We start from the raw sequence: 17,775 nt of genomic DNA, 5'->3' as shown, positions 1-17,775 counted from the left end.
ATCCAAAGCCCTGAGAGATGAGATCTGCCACCTCTTCATTACTTAAGAAACCATCCTGATATTGAACCCCTTAACAGACCTAAAAAAACCTGAAATATATCTCACTTTTCACTCTTTTAAGTTTGAACTTCACTTTCATTATCAAATTTTCAAGCTTCATAATAACTTATTTTCATACTAAAACCAATACAATAAGGTTTTTCTTAATTAAAAAATAATTTTTAAAATAATAAAAATAAGATTTAAAAAATAGCAATGATTTTGGTCAAATACAATGTGATGCTATTACTAATAAGTGCATTTCAAATGAGCAAGCAATCTGAAGTGAGTCAATACAGGAAAAGGATTATAAGAAAGACTAAATAATTTAAGTTAAAAAAATTGAAACTAAGATAGTCACATCAAAATTACTTTTTTTTTTCCTTTTTAAATACCATTACACTGTAGATAGCATTCTTACTCTTACATATTAGGCTCCTTGAAAAAAAGCTGGCAGTACTCCCCTGTTTAATTTTTACCCCACTGAGAAAGCAGTTTTGGATTTAAGCCCACAGCACAAGCTTCCTTCTGCCTTCCACATCCCTTACTAGCAGCTACAAACAACATCTGCACGGTATAACTGCTGCTTTCAGAACACTCCAGCAGTACTGTTGCATGGGTTTGCTGTGGCTCAAGTGCAGGACCCAGCATTTTGCCTTGCCTAAGCTCATACTGCTGACATTGGCCCACAGATCCGGTATATACAAGTTTCTCTGTAGAGCCTCCCTATCCTCATGCACATCAACACTAAGACCTAACTTGGTGTCATCTGCAAACTTACTGATGCTATACTCCAACAGGTCCTTATCAAGATCATCAATAAAGACATTGAACAGAAATTATCCCAACACTGAGCCCTGATGAATGCCACTTTTCATCTGCCACCAGCTGGATTTATCTCCACTGATAACCACTCTTTTGGGCCTTCCACCCAGTCAGTGCTTGATCCAACAGATTGTATGCTCATCCAGGCTAGGAGCAGCAAGTTTATCCACATGAATTCTACGAGCAACAGTGTCAAATGCTTTTTTAAAGTCTAGACAGACAATATCCACAGTCTTTCCCCTCATCCAATAGCCAGGTTATCTTCTCATAGAATGAGATCAGGTTTGCCAGGCAGGACCTGCCTTTCACAAACCCATGCTGACTGGGCCTGATCTCTTGGCTGTCCTCAGTATGAGTGGTAATGGCACTTTACGATGATCCTCTCCATAACCTTCCCAGATATCCAGGTCAGACTGACAGGTCTGTAGTTTCCTGGATTTTCCTTTCTGCCTTTCTTGTGAATGGGTGTTACATTTGTTACCCTCCAGCCCACTAGGACCTCCCCAATTATCCAGGATTATCCATTATATCCAAGTATATAATGGAAAGTGGCTTGCCAAGCACATCTGCCAACTTTCTGAACACCCTTGAGTAAAACCTTGACTTTGCCATCACCTCCATGCGAGCACCCACTCCTCTCTAACCCTGTCTGCTGTGTGGCCAAACAAAATTATCTATTCACGTTGCTTTTTTAGGCTCTAAAACCGAACAGTCTTCCCTGCTACTGTCCAGCAACTGTGTTTCACTTAACACTACCTTTTTTTTTAAAAAATCAAAGACTTGTATATCGATCAAACATAAAGATCAAAGTACATTCACCTCCAAGATCTCGACTAAAAAATGTGTCTACTGCCCAGTGGGTACTGAATACCGCAACATACTCATAGGCCCGAATACATTATTCTACTTTAAAACGGTATTGGAACAAAAAGCGTCTTATTAGTATACTTAGGCTACGTTTCCTCTCGGTCCTCATGACCAACCCCGGCAACCACCGGCTGCCTACGCCGCTGCCCCCCCACCCCGCAGGCCCCGGCCACCTCCGCCTACCTGAGGCGACGCTGCCCTCAGCCGGTCACAACCGGTTCCGGCCGGCGCGGCCGCGGGCAAACAAACCGCGCCGCCAGAGAGCGCCCGGCGCCTCTGCCAGCACTGCCGGGGGAAGGGCTAAGGAGGAGGAAACGAAGGGCTGGGAGGGGCCGGCGAGACGCTGCCCGAGGGGTAAGGAGGCGCCGGAGAGGGGCCTGCCCGGGTTGCGAGGGACGGCGAAGCAAAAGGGGCGCACGGGCAGAAGAGACGATGGAAAGAGGAGCCACATAGGGCATTGCACAGAACAGAGGAGGGTAGAGAGGAGTCGGTTTTGAGGGCCGTGCAGCCCATGCCCCAGTCACTAAAGAAGAAATAAGGAACAGCAAAAAACAAAGCAACAATTACACACCGACCGCAGCCTCCTGTGCTGCCATCACCTCTCCCAAAGGACGGACTGTTACGTGCAGTGAGGGGACTGGAGACCACCGAGGGGGAGCAGAGGCACTCGTCACCAGAAATTGTAACAAAACTTGGCTATTGTTAGTTCAGGTAAATTGGTCAAATTGTGTCAAACTGCCTGACCATGAGTGTTTTGTTACTGGTGGCAAAGGCAGGAAGGTCTCAGAAGTTACCGCTACCCTCCAAGCAGGTGTAAGTTTCCCTGTAAGATCCCAGTAACACCACCTAATCTACATCAAGCACTCAGACTTTCTTTCCTTCCTTAACTAAAACATCCAGAAGCCCAAGTCCTCAAAAAACGCTTTGGCTCTTCAAACAGCCACAGAGTCTGTTACCAAGAAGATAAGGATCCTTCCTGTATTACTAGGAGGGAGAACTGTATGGTCTTGTTTCTCCAGCTTTGAGAATAGGATGCTAAGGCAGCATCCTCATCACTGTGAACAGTACACTATCCTGCAAAACACTGAAGAAATTAAGATAATTTCAGCACATAAAAGCTGAAACAAGTGGGGGAAAAAAGAAAAAAAAAGAAAGCGCCAACTAGCACAGTAGTTTTCTTATTAATGGAAAAATGAGATGTTCCTCCATGTTATTGCTAATCTTTGGGGAAATAATGACATACTATTTTAATTCTACCAATTAGACCCAAGAGACAGTGCTTTGTGAGAAAACAGAGAAGATCTGTGACTGACCTGACATCAAAGATCCTTAAAGAAAGTACCTCTGAACTAGCCCCTTACTGGTGGTTTTATTTCAGATCAAATAAAAACACCTGCTCTGCCTGATTCACATCCTGCTTCATTTTACAGAATGCCAAATCTAGTCAGCTGTTTGCAGATGTACTGCTTTAGCACCAACAAGAACTGCCCACAGGTAAAAACAAGACCTCCTTAAAGCCTAAGGGCTTGATCTGCTCCCTATAAAACTTGCTTTAAAAATTCATAGCACAGATTAGAAAGAGAAGGCCGTAAAAGAAAGGCTTTTTAAAGTTAAGGTGAAAATTTAGAAGAAAATCTGCACGAATCTACTGCATTATTTCACTCTTTCTGTAATTCAGTGTGGTCTAACCCTCTTGCTCACATAAGAGACAGCTGACCAGAACTGGACACAGCACTCCAGCTGAAGCGTCCCTACTAAGAAAAGTTTCTTTTTTCGGTAACTTTAAGGGTCACTTATAAGAATAGATTGTTAATACAATTTGTGCAAATAAAACTTTTTTAATAAATAAACAGTGGGGAAAAAAAGGCAAAGAACAAGCCAGTGCCTCTAAATAGAATCTAAGTAGTTCATAGAAAGACCTTACAAAAGAGCTATCACTGAAGTACTTGAATGTACACAAAAGATGGGAAGGACTACCCTGCAGAAAAGCTGCTAGACTAAGAAAACAGTCTGCATATATCTCTTGGCAGCAGGATGCTTTGTGTCTTTCCAAATGGAAGTGTATTTATACATGTTGGAGATTCTATGAAAGCAACCCACAGCACTGCTTTAATTGACCTTACTGATTCCTGGTGTGAAACAAAATATTAGATAAGCCTGTTACTGCTGATTGTTACCTTGTGAGAAGGACTGGTAAGGTAAAACCCAGTTATGGTTCACAACTGCCTCAGCCATTACCAAAGCCTCTCTCCTTAACTGTCACAAACAAAAAAGCAAGAAGGTGTACTGACTCGTGTTATGGTAGCACAAAGAACACAGTCTTTCCCACTGTGATGAGCAGAGAAGCATCCTTCCACATTCCAGAGCACAAAATGTGCACATCTGGATTACATTAACTCTCAACTCAGAATTTAGAAATTCCCTAACTCTTTATCCTTGTTGTCCTGGTGCTGAGCAGCAAACAATACCAAAATATATCAATTCCTTTTTATTATTACTGCATCATCGCCTAGAAAACCCAGTATGTTATCAGAGTCCAATGTACACAGCAAAACCAAGAGGTTACAGAATGTCTACAGAAGGAAGGCAAAGACAAAATGAGCAAGACAGCGTGTGTTCAGAATCTTGTGTCTGCTTATGGGTAGCATTGCATCGCTCCAGTTGAAGCCTGGATGATTGTCTTTGTTTCAGTTGCGATACAGTTAACCTGCTTCTCAGTAGCTAGAATATTGTGGTTTAGTATGAGAAGAACATTGATAATACAATGATGTTTATAGATGTTGCTAAGAAATCAAGGACTTTTCAACTTCCTATGCTTTAGCAGTGCACATCTATCTTCCCGCTTAACCATTACATTGCATGGCAATCTTTCCTGAACATTTAACACCTGCCCGCTGATGGGAAGCACTGGATAAATTCCTTGTTTTGCCCTGCTTGTGTGTGTGACTTCTTTTTTACCTATTAAACTCTTTATCTTAACCTAGCAGTTTTCTCACTTTTACCCTTCCAATTCTCCTCCTCAGACTGCTGAGGGAGAGTGAGCATGCAGCTCCATGGTGCTTGGTTGCTGCTGAAGTTGGTTCGCTGCTGGATCAAAACAGTCCTTTTGCTATCAGAGGATGGTTTTGAGCCATGGACCTATCGGATACTGGCTCAGCATGCTTCTACCACTATACCAAACTTCCCTCCTTGTTCAGAACAAGTTGCTCCTGGACAAATTCAAACACACACACTCTACAAAGGGTAGAAGCAAGAACAGGAAACCTGGGAGGAATACCGAGAAATTGTCTGAGCAGTCAGGGATCAGGCTAGGAAAACCAAAGCCCTTCTAGAATTCATGCTGATCAGGGACATGAAGAGCAACAAGAAAAGCTTTTACAGTAATATCTGTGACAAAAGGAAGACTATTGAAAATGCGGACTCTCTGTGAAAGAAAATAGGAGATCTCGTTACCCAGTATATGGAGAAGGCTGAGATACTCAGCAACTTTTTTACCCCAGTTTTCACTGGTGTCATGGTTAAACGCTGGGCCAGTAATTAACTGAGTGACAGATAATCCCTATTCCCTCCCTGATAAAGAAAGGAGAGACAATAAGGGACAAAGATTTACAGGGTGGAAACTAAACTTAAAATTAAATAGTAATGATAAAAAGGAAAAAATGATAAAAATTATAAAAGAAAAAGGAAAGGAAAGGAAAGGAAAGGAAAGGAAAGGAAAGGAAGGAAGGAAGGAAAGGAAAGGAAAGGAAAGGAAAGGAAAGGAAGGAAAGGAAAGGAAAGGAAAGGAAGGAAAGGAAAGGAAAGGAAAGGAAAGAAAGGAAAGGAAAGGAAAGGAAAGGAAGGAAAGGGAAAAGGAAAGGAAAGGAAAGGAAAGGAAAGGAAAGGAAAGGAAAGGAAAGGAAAGGAAAGGAAGGAAAGGAAAGGAAAGGAAAGGAAAGGAAAGGAAAGGAAAGGAAAGGAAAGGAGGAAAGGAAAAGGAAAGGAAAGGAAAGAAAGGAAAGGAAAGAAAGGAAAGGAAAGGAAAGGAAAGGAAAGGAAAGGAAAGGAAGGAAAGGAAAGGAAAGGAAAGGAAAGGAAAGGAAAGGAAAGGAAAGGAAAGGAAAGAAAAAAAGAAGAAAAAAGAAAAAAACAAGAAAAGAAAAAAGGAGAAAAGAAAAAGGAGAAAAAAAAAGGAGAAAAGAAAAAAAGGAGAAAAGAAAAAAGGAGAAAAGAAAAAAGGAGAAAGAAAAAAGGAGAAAAAGAAAAAAGGAGAAAAGAAAAAAGGAGAAAAGAAAAAAAGGAGAAAAGAAAAAAGGAGAAAGAAAAAGAAAGGAAAAAAGAAGAGAAGGAAAAAAGAAAAGAAAAAAGAAGAAAGGAAAAGAAAAAGTGATAAAAAGGAAAAAAAAATTATTAAATTATTAAAAATTATTAAAAATATACAGAAAAACAATACCATTTTCCTCCCCTCTTCCTCCTCAGTAATGTTCATGTCACCACTGAGGCTGCAGGCTCTGGAGAAGTCCAGGCTGGACTCCTGGAGTCAGCAGCAGTCAGGAGCTGAAGGCAGGAACACACAGATTCAGGCTGGCACGGATCAGGACCACAGGCAGACAAGTGGATGCAATCCTCCCAGGACGCTGAAGCAAACAGGGACAAGGCGAAGAAGGGCCGAAAGAAAGGGTGAAGAAAGATGAGGGGCTTGACCCTTGTGATCCCGCAAATTTATAGCGAGTATGATGTGAGTGGAAAGAAATACTCTGTTTGGTTAATTCTGGTCACCTGTCTTGTCCGCTCCTCCCTAAAGGAGGGTTGCAGGTGTGACCTCTTTACTCCCTTGCTCTTTCTGAAGCACAAGATGTTCCTCAGAACTGAGCAGTGGCCTTGGTTTTGCATACCATTCCCTATCTGTAATTGTAAACATCAAGCATTATCAGTCCTAGAAGCAGACACTGGCTAAGAAACTTGCTGTTAATTTCAGCATGTACAGTACTTACAAGAGACTTATCTGAAAGCAAAACTACAAGACAGAAAATAAGCTCTATCATGGCCCAAGCCAGGACAGTTGGCAATGGCTTAATCCATACAGCCCAAGGCAAACAAGATAAAGACAAGAACTGGCGGCATGAATAATAAACGATGGTAGGTTCCAGACCATCTAAGAAACCTGAAGGTGTACAAGTCCACGGAACCTGATGAGATGCAATCATGGATCTTGATGAAACTGGAAGATAAAGTTGCTAAGCCGTTATCTGTCACATCTGAGAAACTGCAGCAGTCTGGTTAAGTTCCCACTGATTCAAAGAGGAAATATAACCCTCATTTTTTAAAAAGGAGAAAATAAAAACCTGGGAAACTACAGACCAGCTAGCCTCACCAGCTCCTCAGGGGCTGGTATTGGGACTATACTGTTTAATATCTTTGAACGTGGATGGTGGGATTGAGCATACCCTCAGCAAATCTGCTGATGACACCAAGCTCTGTGGTGCAGCTGGCACATTGGAGGGAAGAGAGGCTATCCAGAGGGGCCTTGACAGGTCCTGCAGCTGGGTTGGGTCAATCCCAAGTACACTTACAAGCTGGAGGATGGAGCAACCCTGAGTAAGAGAACTTGCGGATGCTAATTGATGAGCAGCTCAACATGACCCAGCCAACTGTATGCTGGGCTTCATCAAAGGAAGCATGGCCAGTAGGCCAAGGAATTCTGTCCCTCTACTCTGCTCTTCTGAGACCCCAGCTGGAGTACTGTGTTCAGTTCTAGGGCCACCAACATAGGAGGACATGAAGGTGCTTAAGTGAATCCAGAGCAGGGCCACCCACAAAGATGATCAGAGGGCTGGAGCACCTATCCTACAAAGACAGGCTGAGAGTTGGGGTTCTTCAGTCTGGAGAAGAGAAGGCTCCAGGGAGACCTTATAGCGGCCTTCCAGTAACAGAAGAGGTCCATAGGAAAGCTGCAGAGAGACTTTTTACAAGGGTGTGTAGTAATAGGACGAGAGGAAATGGTTTCAAGCTGAAAGAGCACAGATTTAGATTAGATTTTTGGAAGAACTGCTTTACTGTGAGGATGGTGAGACACTGTAACAGACTTCCTAGAGAAGCTGTGAATGCTCCATCCTTGGATGTTCTCAAGGCCAGTTTCCTGGTTTGATCCAGGGTAGAACCAGTTCTCTTTATAGTAACATTGCTTTCCAGCAGTCTTTTCTAAGTAGCTGCACTTGCTGAAATTAACAGCACGTTTTCCTGCCTGCTTCCAAGACTGATAACACTCGATGTCGACAGTTACTGGTCGAGAATAGTATACAGAACCACTGCTCCGTTCTGCTGAACATCTATTGTTCTGAAAACAAAACAGAGTAAAAGGGTCACACCTGCGACCCTCCTGTGTGGGAGAAGTGAATCAGATGGGTGACCAAAACTGGCCAAAAGAAGTATTTCATCCCATACACATCATGCTTAGTGAATCTAAGGGGATACACTACGGGATAGATACATCTGGGATACCTGAGGGATCACAAGGGTCAAGCTCTCCATGTCCACGTCCAGTGTCCTGAGAAGACTCCATCCGTCCATCTGCCTTTGATCCCAATACATGCCTTCCTGAATCCATGCATTCCTGCATGCAGCGCCTGTCTGCAGCCAACTCCAGGGCTGAGTCTGGGACTTCAGCAGGGCTGCTTTGAAGCCTCAGTGATGACATGAGCATTACTGGGGGGGAACATGGCATCACTTCTGTGTTTATTTGTATATATTTCATTATTTTCCTTTGCATTATTACTTCTTCATTAAAGCCTTGTAGTTTCATGTCCAACCTGTAAGTTTCTCTCCTTTATTCTTTCCTTTCCCTCCACAGGAAGGGAGCAGGGGTTAACAGAGAGAATCTCTCACTTGTTTAACTGCTGGCCCATAATTAAACTGCGACAACCCAGTTGGATGGTGTGGGGATTGGTGAAAATTCTATGAGAATGGAGACTCTGCAAAGACCTTGGAGCAAAAGCAAGGATCTTTTGATTCCTAACAAGCTGTGGGAGAGGAGCTGAGCTATGCCTGATAAAGAGCAGATGCCTTTGCTCTGATAAGAACAATAATTTTGACTCCACAGAAGTTGAACAATTTCAAGGAAACTGGGGAAAAGTACAAGAGAACATTTGGAGGGAGGCTCAAGGGGCTTGTGGGGGAGGCTTGGCTACAAAGTACAGCTTGAGAGTTAATAAACTTAGATCCAGATGGTGTCTGTAAATCAGGGTCTGTGCCTTCATATGCCATAGGATGGGGCTTTGAGCAACCTGGTCTAGTGGGAGGTGTCCCTGCCCATGGACAGGGGTTGGAATGAGATGATCTTTAAGTTCCCTTCCAACCCAAAGCATTCTTTGATTCTTCTTTCTCCAGCTTTATATACTGCACAAGAAATAATGTGGTAGGGAATATCCCTTTGGCCAGTTTGGGCCAGCTCTCCTGGCTAAGCTCCCTCCCACCTGCACACTAGAAAACTCTCAGCCAAAATCCACACAAAACTTTACCATGAGGGCAAGAAATGAGGAACTACTGAGAGAAAAACATTGAATCAAGAAAGCCATAAGTTTGGAGACAAGAGGTAAACATCACATTGCTTTAAGCTACAATTATTATTAAGTATACCTACACAGCTGTAAGTAAAACTTGATGTGTACCGTAAAAAGTGTTAAATTGTTTAGCACTGTGCTTCAAAACTGCCAACATGATCCCTCCTAAGCTTATTATAATATCCCCAATTAAACAACACCCCTCATATTTTATGCTATTATTACCAGAGCTCAATTCAGGAAAAAAAATTTGCCCAACCGTCAGCTGAACAGCAGTAATTATATTACTCTACAGCAGGGAAACACTCGTTGCCTTTTTTCACTCAGCAGTATACCAACAAAGACTTGCAGACTCCACATAACTTACCTGCTGATGAGAGAACTTCACTTTGGGATTGTTGTCAATTTCCCACAACCCCTCATTAAAACCCTTTCTTTTATTTGGTTTGCCATATTTATCTTTATTTTCAGAGTAAGGAAATATGTCCTTTGGTCCCAGAAAAGCCCTAGAAGGAAACGAAGAACAAAAAGAACAAAATTCAACATATTAAATGGTTGCTCTTTTCAAAAAGTATGAAGTAAATGTTCCTAAGGTATGACATTCATTACTACTGCAACAACTAATTCTGCTTTATCTTCAATTTTCTCAACTTTTGCCTCCAACAGTCCAAGCTTTCCATTACCACCACACATACAGACTCCCTCCTTACCAGGTTGTGGGCAAGCAGCAGCAAATGCTGCATCTTAAGATTGCAGCTGATAAGATAACCAGCTATGGTGAACTGGAACAATTAAAAACTGAGTACCTTGCAGACAAGCAAAATACTCAGTTACTGCCTAAGAAAAAAAATCAGGCTTAAATATTAAGAAAAAAGAATCTTTGCATCCAGACAATTTAAGGCAAGAGAAAAATTTAAAGAAGAAATGGCTCTAAGCTAGCAGAGAAAATACTTCAAAGTTATTAAATTAAAACAATACAGTTAAAATACAGAATTTAGGAATACTTTTTAATGCATTGGACATGAAGAAGCAATACTTGAATACACGTCTTTGTAAGAATGCTCTGTAACTCAGTATGAATTCAGTAGTTTTTCAGTGTGTGACAACAAGACCTCATAACTTGATTTACCAAACTTAACCAGTAAAAACTCTACACTGTTCCTTATTTTAAGTTTCTCTCACAGTCCTCTAGGGGAATAAATGAAGTAAACATTAAAAATATTTGATTTTTATTTAAGCTACTCTTGCAGTAGAGGTCTTAATAGTGCCTTGCATGTATCTTTGACAGACAAATGAAAAAATGCTCCTGCATAGCACTACCCCTGCTTAAAGTTGTGTTACTAGAGTTTTTAGCCTAGTAGCTTTTCTCATAGTCTCAAAGTCACAGCATCCACACTACTAGCTCTTTAAGTTGGACTTGGGAAAAAAAGGTAACGTATAACTGAGAACCAATATTCTGGCTTATGCAGAAGAGCGTTAAAGAGAATGTTTAATTCCTGCTCTACTTTCATGGTCTTCCAAGTTAGGAATCACTGTAGCAATCCATGTGTCAGATTAGACTGCAGGTCGCTCACCTCTTTGCAAAAGACGGTTACAGAGCATTCAGCCTGTGTGGGAAACATGCACTTGTGAAGTCTACATGACCAGATCAAAAGGATGGGGAGAAAGAAAAAGAGAAACCAAGAGAGACAACAGGAGATAGCATTGCATCCCATCTTCCTCATCTCCTGCAGGGAAGCATTTATCCCAATATAAGACTCTACTTGTATCGCTCAGGCTTTGAAAAACAACAGGAACTGGCTACTTCTGAGAAGGTGATATAGCTTACCAGGTTGTGCCGAAAAGAAAAAAGAACAAGAAAACAAAAAAAGGAGAGGTTACTCTAACATAGAGGGGTATTAAAGTAGAATTCCATGTGACCTTCTATTTGTCTGTGACCAACCAAAATTTGCACGTCTGTGATTTACTGGCACAACAGGTCCAAATAAATCTTTTATTCAAATAGTATGCACTTTACTATTTTATTTTTTTTTTTAGGAAAAGGCACTATTGCCACATTAGGAGAGCATTGAAATAAACAAAACAAATCTCAACCAACTTCCCAAGGCGTATTTTAAGAAGCATGTACCTGTTTACTGCCCACAGGCTGCAACACATTTAGCTGTGTTTTGACAAAATTTAGGCAAAATCTAGAATAGCAATTGAAATACAAGTTTATACTTGTTTATAGTAATATGCAAAATTGAATTAATAATATTCCTAAAAGTCAAGCAAAAATTATTCCTAAGTCAGTCTTTCATTTTTCCCATGGCTCCTCTTTTCTTACTGTAACCAGACACACAGCTAGAAAATGCCACCCTTTGTACATAAGGACTTCTTAGCATGACTAAACTCATTCTATGGATTTCTATAGTTGCCACTACTGATAGTAAATAGGCTGCATGTAGATAGATAATAAGTAGATACATGTAAAGTATCCAACTTTGCACAGGTGTGTAACTGTATGAAGGGAAGTAAAGATGTTCACCAAATTTATTTTAATTCCCATAAAAAGGTTCAGAAAATCATTAGCAATACCCAGTTCCTGATGGATCACTAAGTCACTATTTACAGCTGCACACCTTAAAAAAATTACATCCCATGGAAAGGCATTCTCCTTTTCCACTTCATCAGCTCCTTCCTTTTGTTACTTACAGGCATCTCTTGTAAGCAACAACAAGATCAAGTATAGGAGTTTCACCTATTACCATTGTCAGGAGCACAAGGTTAAGTGACATGCTTAAAGAACAAATGCTGAGACAAGACAAGAGGTTTCTTTGACAACTGTATGCATCTCAGAAATGTAGTAACTCTGAACCTAATAGCCTAACAAAAAAGAGACCACAGCAATACTTTAATGTGCAACAGTATCAAAGAGCGAGGAATAGGCATTTCGAATTTACCTTTGTAAACTACAAAAAAAAGAGAAGACTTACAAACCCTAATATGTCTTAGGAGAATAAGTTAGATGCAAAATTGGCCATGATCCTTCTCAAGATTTGCAAAGATATTTTTAAAGCTTTAAATAAGAGTTATTTCTGTCTCCCTCACACTCAGTCTGTGCCCCTGGACTGCACAGAACCCTAGTAGAATCCCACAAACCCACACACATTCTCAAAAACAGGATCAAAGTACTGTTGTACTGTCATCTGGCAAAAGAAACCCCAAAGCAATCAGCTGATGAAATAAAATTAAGAAAAACAGTAGACTGCTGCACTGCTAAAAATTATCACTAAAAAATTAACAAGACTCATATCTTGCAAACCGCAATCAAATTCCAGGAACATCTTACACAACAAAAAGTCTAGCTAAACTAAGCAACAAAAAAACCCACCCAAAACTGAGCTATCGAAAGATCTATTAAAAAATGAAAACAGTTAGAATGAAAACAGATAGATGTGAAATAACAGATCACTTTCAATAGATACTTAATAAATTAAAAATTAACACTTTTCATCAAAATGCTAGATAGAGTAATTGTATATTCAACTTGTATATACAACATCTGTCTCTGAGCTGCTTACATACCATTTGCCATTATTAAGAAAAACAAGAAAATTAAAACCACATGTTTACAGGGTTTGGTCCTTTTTTTAAAAAAAAAAACACCATAAATCAGGCCAGAAGCAGCACTGAATTTGAAGTCTCAAAAATCTACATCAGGAAAAACAGTTATACTCTCAAAACAACAGAACTGAATATAAACTAGCATGTAACCTAGCATATATACAATCAGACTTAGCAGTGGAAGAAGTACAGTCCCTCAAAGCAAATGCTGGTGTTGCTGAAATTACCCACAGACAAATTTTTGCTGGTTGACAGGTAAGCAGCTAACTGCACTTCCTCATTTTTCCCTCCAGATCTTAAAAAAAAAAAAAAAAAAAAAAGCCACCTTCAGCTCCAAACCTCTCCAGAGGAAAACTAAAAACCCCACAATCACCAAACAAACACAGAATACCCAGACAAAACCCCTGTACAAGATTATTTGTCTGTTCCTCAAATGTTGCCCATTAAATTGCTCCCAGCCTTATATCATAGAATGATTCATATGGAAGCAACCTTAAAGATCATCTAGCTGGCGTCAACTCCCCCCAGCATGGACACGGACATCTCCCACTAGACCAGGCTGCTCAAAGCCCCATCCAACCTAAACTTGAACACTTCCAGGGATGGGGCATCTACAGCTTCCTGTGACACCAAGTCACTGCCCTCACACTTTAAATTTTCACTTCCTTTGAGAAGATACTGTTGAGGGTGTCGAGAATACACATATCTGTAACAAAAGCCTCTTACTACAGGAGGAAACACCAGTCGTACCACTGTGGTTAGGATTTTTTTTCTTCTGATGGTATGGTTTAGATTACCATGCCCCTGAACAGATAAAGCAAATGTTAGAGATGTGTATCTTGTCAAGAGATTTAGGAAGAGCTGGTCTGCTAAGGAATACCATAGTTTAAAATAGACTACATTCAAACAATTGCTACAATTCAAACAAACAAGCTGTTAACTTCTGGTCATGGCATTCTACAATCAAAAATGTAAGACACTTAGTTATAAAGGACTTACGTCTCATGGGTTCCAAAAAAGAAAATAGGCATTTTATTTGTAGGAGGCTTTACTGCTCCATCAGGAACTTCATCCACCTAAGGACAAGATAAGACTGTAATACAAGCCAAGTAACTGATAATAACAGTCTAAGATGAAATAAGTAGAAGTATTAAGCATTAAGAAAGAAAAGCTACAGAGATGTTAAGCAGGCCTCAAGATGTCTCAAGCATATGTTAAAAAATATAGCAGAACCTAAGACAGTATTAGCAAGGATAGAAAATGTCAACACTACTCATGCTGTGGCAACATTTACTTTCTTTATAAAGAGAGACACAAGCTGCTACAGATATAAAAGCACAATTAGGTTTCACCCAAATCCCACTCCTCCTTCAGCATAAACAGCAGAATTTCCTGCCCCTACGCTGACCTGATAACTTGCCCAAGCCAAAATGTCAAGTGTTACAAAAAGGTCAATAAGACCTTTAAAAAACAAACCCTAAGACAAACCTAGCTCATCGTTAGTCCTTTCTCTGCATTTCCAAAACTGTCAAGTGACCTATGGCTGTTACAGAACTTGCCACGCCTCTTAGAGAGAAGCAGGGAGAATGCAAAAAAGGACTGGACAACTTATCATTTATGCTTATTCTGCAGGATGCAGTGTAGCCGACTTTAAAATTAAAACCTAGACTTGCCATAACTCCTGGTTTTTCTTTGTCAAAAAAAGAAAAGAAAACAAAACAACCCAGCAGTTATTTGGGAGCTATATTTCTGTACAGTTAGGTGCTGGCACAGCGCCACCTTCATGCGACCGTACAGCAGCAGGCTTTTTTTCCAAAAGCTAAGTTATGCAAATTAGGGCAACCTAGGGCTACTGGAGAAGGGCACTTGTTACAGGAGAAGGGACTCTCAGGCTCGCGTCGGGCAATCGCACACCAAACACGGGACCCGCAACGTGATGCAGAAGCCGCTTCCAACACGCGGGCATCACCGTGCCCGCACCCCCTTCCTCCCTCAGCGGAGGGGAGGCTGAAGGCGCAGCCCGGCTGAGCCGCACTGCTCTCCACAGGTGCCTGAAAGCCCTTCTGACAACACAAAGCTGAGACTGCAGGAGGGGGAGGCGAAGAGAGGAGGGTGCAGGGGGAGCGGAGGGCGCAGGGGGAGCGGAGGACAGGTACCGAGCGGGAGGGCGTTGCGGCCTGCGGGGGAGGGGGGTGTCTTACCCTGGCTGGCCAATGGGGATAACCCTTCATCTTGGCAAAGATCAAGTCTCCGGGTTTGAAATCTCGGCTCATGTTTTCTCACCGATGTGACGCCTGTTGCCGCCAGGCGAAATGAATAGAGGGGAGGGGTCTGCACCTCCAGCCCCCGACACCGAGGCGCTGCCGGACGGACGCGCGGGATCCCGCTGCAAGGAAAAACACACCGGGGCGGGGGACCGGAGACAAGGGCAAACACAAGAAGGGACAATCAGTAGGGCGCTCGGCTAGGGCGGGCGGCCCCCGAGCGGCAGCCGGGGGTCGCCGCGCCCGCCCCTCACCCTTCCGAACGCCCCCCGGAAGCCCAACGGCCGCGCCACAGCCCCTACGCGTGGCGCGCTCGCGGCACCGAAGCCACCGTGCCCAGGCGGGCCGGGCCGCACACAGCCAGGAATGCCTGCCCGCCCGCCCCCGGTCATACAGGGCTCTGCTCTGCTCCCCCTCCGCGGCCGAAGCTTCCCTTTCCCCAGGCGGCACGGCTCCCGCCACACGGATGCACCGCCCGCAACTCCCACCCACCCCCCACCAATCCCCCTCACCACCACCGCCGCCCCTATATAAGGCGCGATGGCGCGGAAGCGGGACTCCCGCCCGCCCGCCACCCCTCTCTCTCCCATTCCCTCCCTCCCGCGCGCCCGCCGCCTCAGCCGTGGGGGTCTGGCGTCTCGCTACCCACCGCAGCCCCCCGCTCCGCAGCGCCCCGCAGTCCCTCGCCACGCAGCCCACCTCTGCCTGCAGCACCAGCACCAGCAGCAGACGCCGCGGTAGAGACGGCCGCGCTCCCTCCTCCCGCCAGGCGGGGCCGTACCAATCCGCACTCCGCAACCGGGCAGCGGGGGGGAGGCGGGAAGGGGTGTCGGGGGGAAAGCAGCGTAGAAACCTATTGAAAACAGATGGCTCGTCTCGCGTCTCTACGTCTAAGAACGGGAGACACCATAAGAAGCCAGACTCCCGCCCGGACCTGGGCAGGAAGGGAGGAAGGAAGAGAGACAGCCTCAATCACCACCACCCCCCTCCCCTCAGCTTGGAAGTGGCTCATTCCTTCTTCCGCGGGGGCGGGGAGGCAGCCGCGCTGCGGCTGGGGGTGGGGGTAAAGGAGGAGGAAGGGGAGAGGGGCGGCCCCGCCGGCGGTTCTCGGTATCAGCAGGAGCAGCGGGGTGGGGTGGGACGAGACGAGACAGCCAGAGTGCAGTGTGCTGGTCCAGTTCGTCTCCCGCTCTAGGGGTTCACGCGTCGCCCCACGCTCCCTCAGGAGCCAGGCGACCTCAGCCTCCATGTCCAGCCCGGTGACGGGCCTGGCCTGGGGCCGTGCGCTGCTTTACTCTCAACCGCTGGCCAAGAGTCCTTTTCACCAACTCAAGTCAGAGGCCTTGCGGTGGGGCCCTTCGCAGCCGAAATGTCGCCTCATTAACAGCCCAGAAGTAGCTAATTATCACCACTGTCGTTTGTAAGATGGACGCGTGTGTTTCTCCGCGCTGGTCCCTTTGTGTTTCTCCCGCCGTACAAGCCCGCTTCAGAGGGTTCCCTTTCCCGGAATTTTCAGCTTTTCGGTCCTCGTGCCTTCCTCCCGTTCCTGCCTCCCAGGTGGTCTCCTTGTTGGGTGTCCCTCACAAATGCCTCTCTTCAAACCCAAAACCTCAAATCCAGATTTTTACCTCAACAGCTTCTTTCTCCCTGCCTGCCTGTTCCCCCTAGGGTCTGGTTCTAGTACTTCTCCCCCTGCACTGAAAATCAGCCAGCCTCTCACTCTCTGGGTTTGGCCATACCTGATGGACCCACACAGCAACACCCTCAAGTCACTGGACCAGATCTTTGTGGTTACCAGCAAAAAATCTGCTAAAAAAGGCAAGCCTTGACCAAGAGCAGGGAGTGCTTTCTGAGGTTATATTGCTATGAGTGTCGATTGCCACAGGAGATGGGTATCACTGCTGGCAGAAAATGAGTAACTAAGCTTACCTGGAAGGATCCCCTTCTCATGAAAGAACACACCAGACAAGTATTTAGACAATAATATCAGTGTACTTGGGAGGTAAGATACACTTGCATTTTTGATATATGAAAGAACCCCTGTATTACAAGGAAGGTGTGCTTGATTTGTGGGAATCCACAGAGCACCCAGCTTTGCACAAGCCTGTAATAAACCTCCTCCCTAAACTTAGTCTGAGTTTGAGGACTTTAGTAAAAAAGGTAACTGGAGTAGCTGCAATAAAGTTACATCTTACAGAAGTTGTCTCATAGGGGCAGAGACTAATCAGATGGTAGCCTGATAATGAAGTTCTACAATAAAATATTTTCCAGTTGCCCCTCCTGCTTCTTGCACACGAAGATAAGACCTTGTGAGAAGAATCATCTTACTGCTCTTGGTTTTGATGCTGAAACTCAACTCAGGCCCAAAACACCCACTTCAGCTGCCAGAGAGCAAGCTTGGTTTTGTTCTAGGCTTGCTTCTCCTCAAATGTAATATATTAATTTATAAAAGTTAACTGTAAAGCCTCACCCCATCCACATCAAGCAGAAAGAAACTGCAGCTTTCCAGTTGCTTCAACCAGTCAAATTTGGTTGCTTTCCTTGGAGGCAGTGAAGTTCATGTCCCTGACATAAACAGCAGATTTCTACGAAGTTAGACAAGAACCCACCAGAAAATAGAAGATCATCAACAAATT

General features: G+C 43.7%; 1 protein-coding gene across 1 annotated transcript in view; it reads right to left on the bottom strand.

The window, feature by feature from the left end:
- Positions 1 to 16,144, bottom strand: part of PSIP1 (PC4 and SFRS1 interacting protein 1) — a 36,496-nt gene extending 20,352 nt beyond the window's left edge. Inside the window, exons 1-4 of the mRNA XM_030467395.1 lie at positions 15,839 to 16,144; positions 15,077 to 15,261; positions 13,875 to 13,951; positions 9,637 to 9,775 (exon numbers count right to left, since the gene is read on the bottom strand). Of these exons, the coding sequence (XP_030323255.1) occupies positions 9,637 to 9,775; positions 13,875 to 13,951; positions 15,077 to 15,148 (288 nt within the window). The 5' untranslated portion in view covers positions 15,149 to 15,261; positions 15,839 to 16,144. The remainder of the gene's footprint in view (positions 1 to 9,636; positions 9,776 to 13,874; positions 13,952 to 15,076; positions 15,262 to 15,838) is intronic.
- Between the last annotated feature and the right edge of the window lie 1,631 nt (positions 16,145 to 17,775).

Source organism: Calypte anna, chromosome Z, assembly GCF_003957555.1.
Source record: "Calypte anna isolate BGI_N300 chromosome Z, bCalAnn1_v1.p, whole genome shotgun sequence".
Lineage (NCBI taxonomy): Eukaryota > Metazoa > Chordata > Aves > Apodiformes > Trochilidae > Calypte > Calypte anna.
This window is presented reverse-complemented; position numbering and strand designations above follow the sequence as displayed.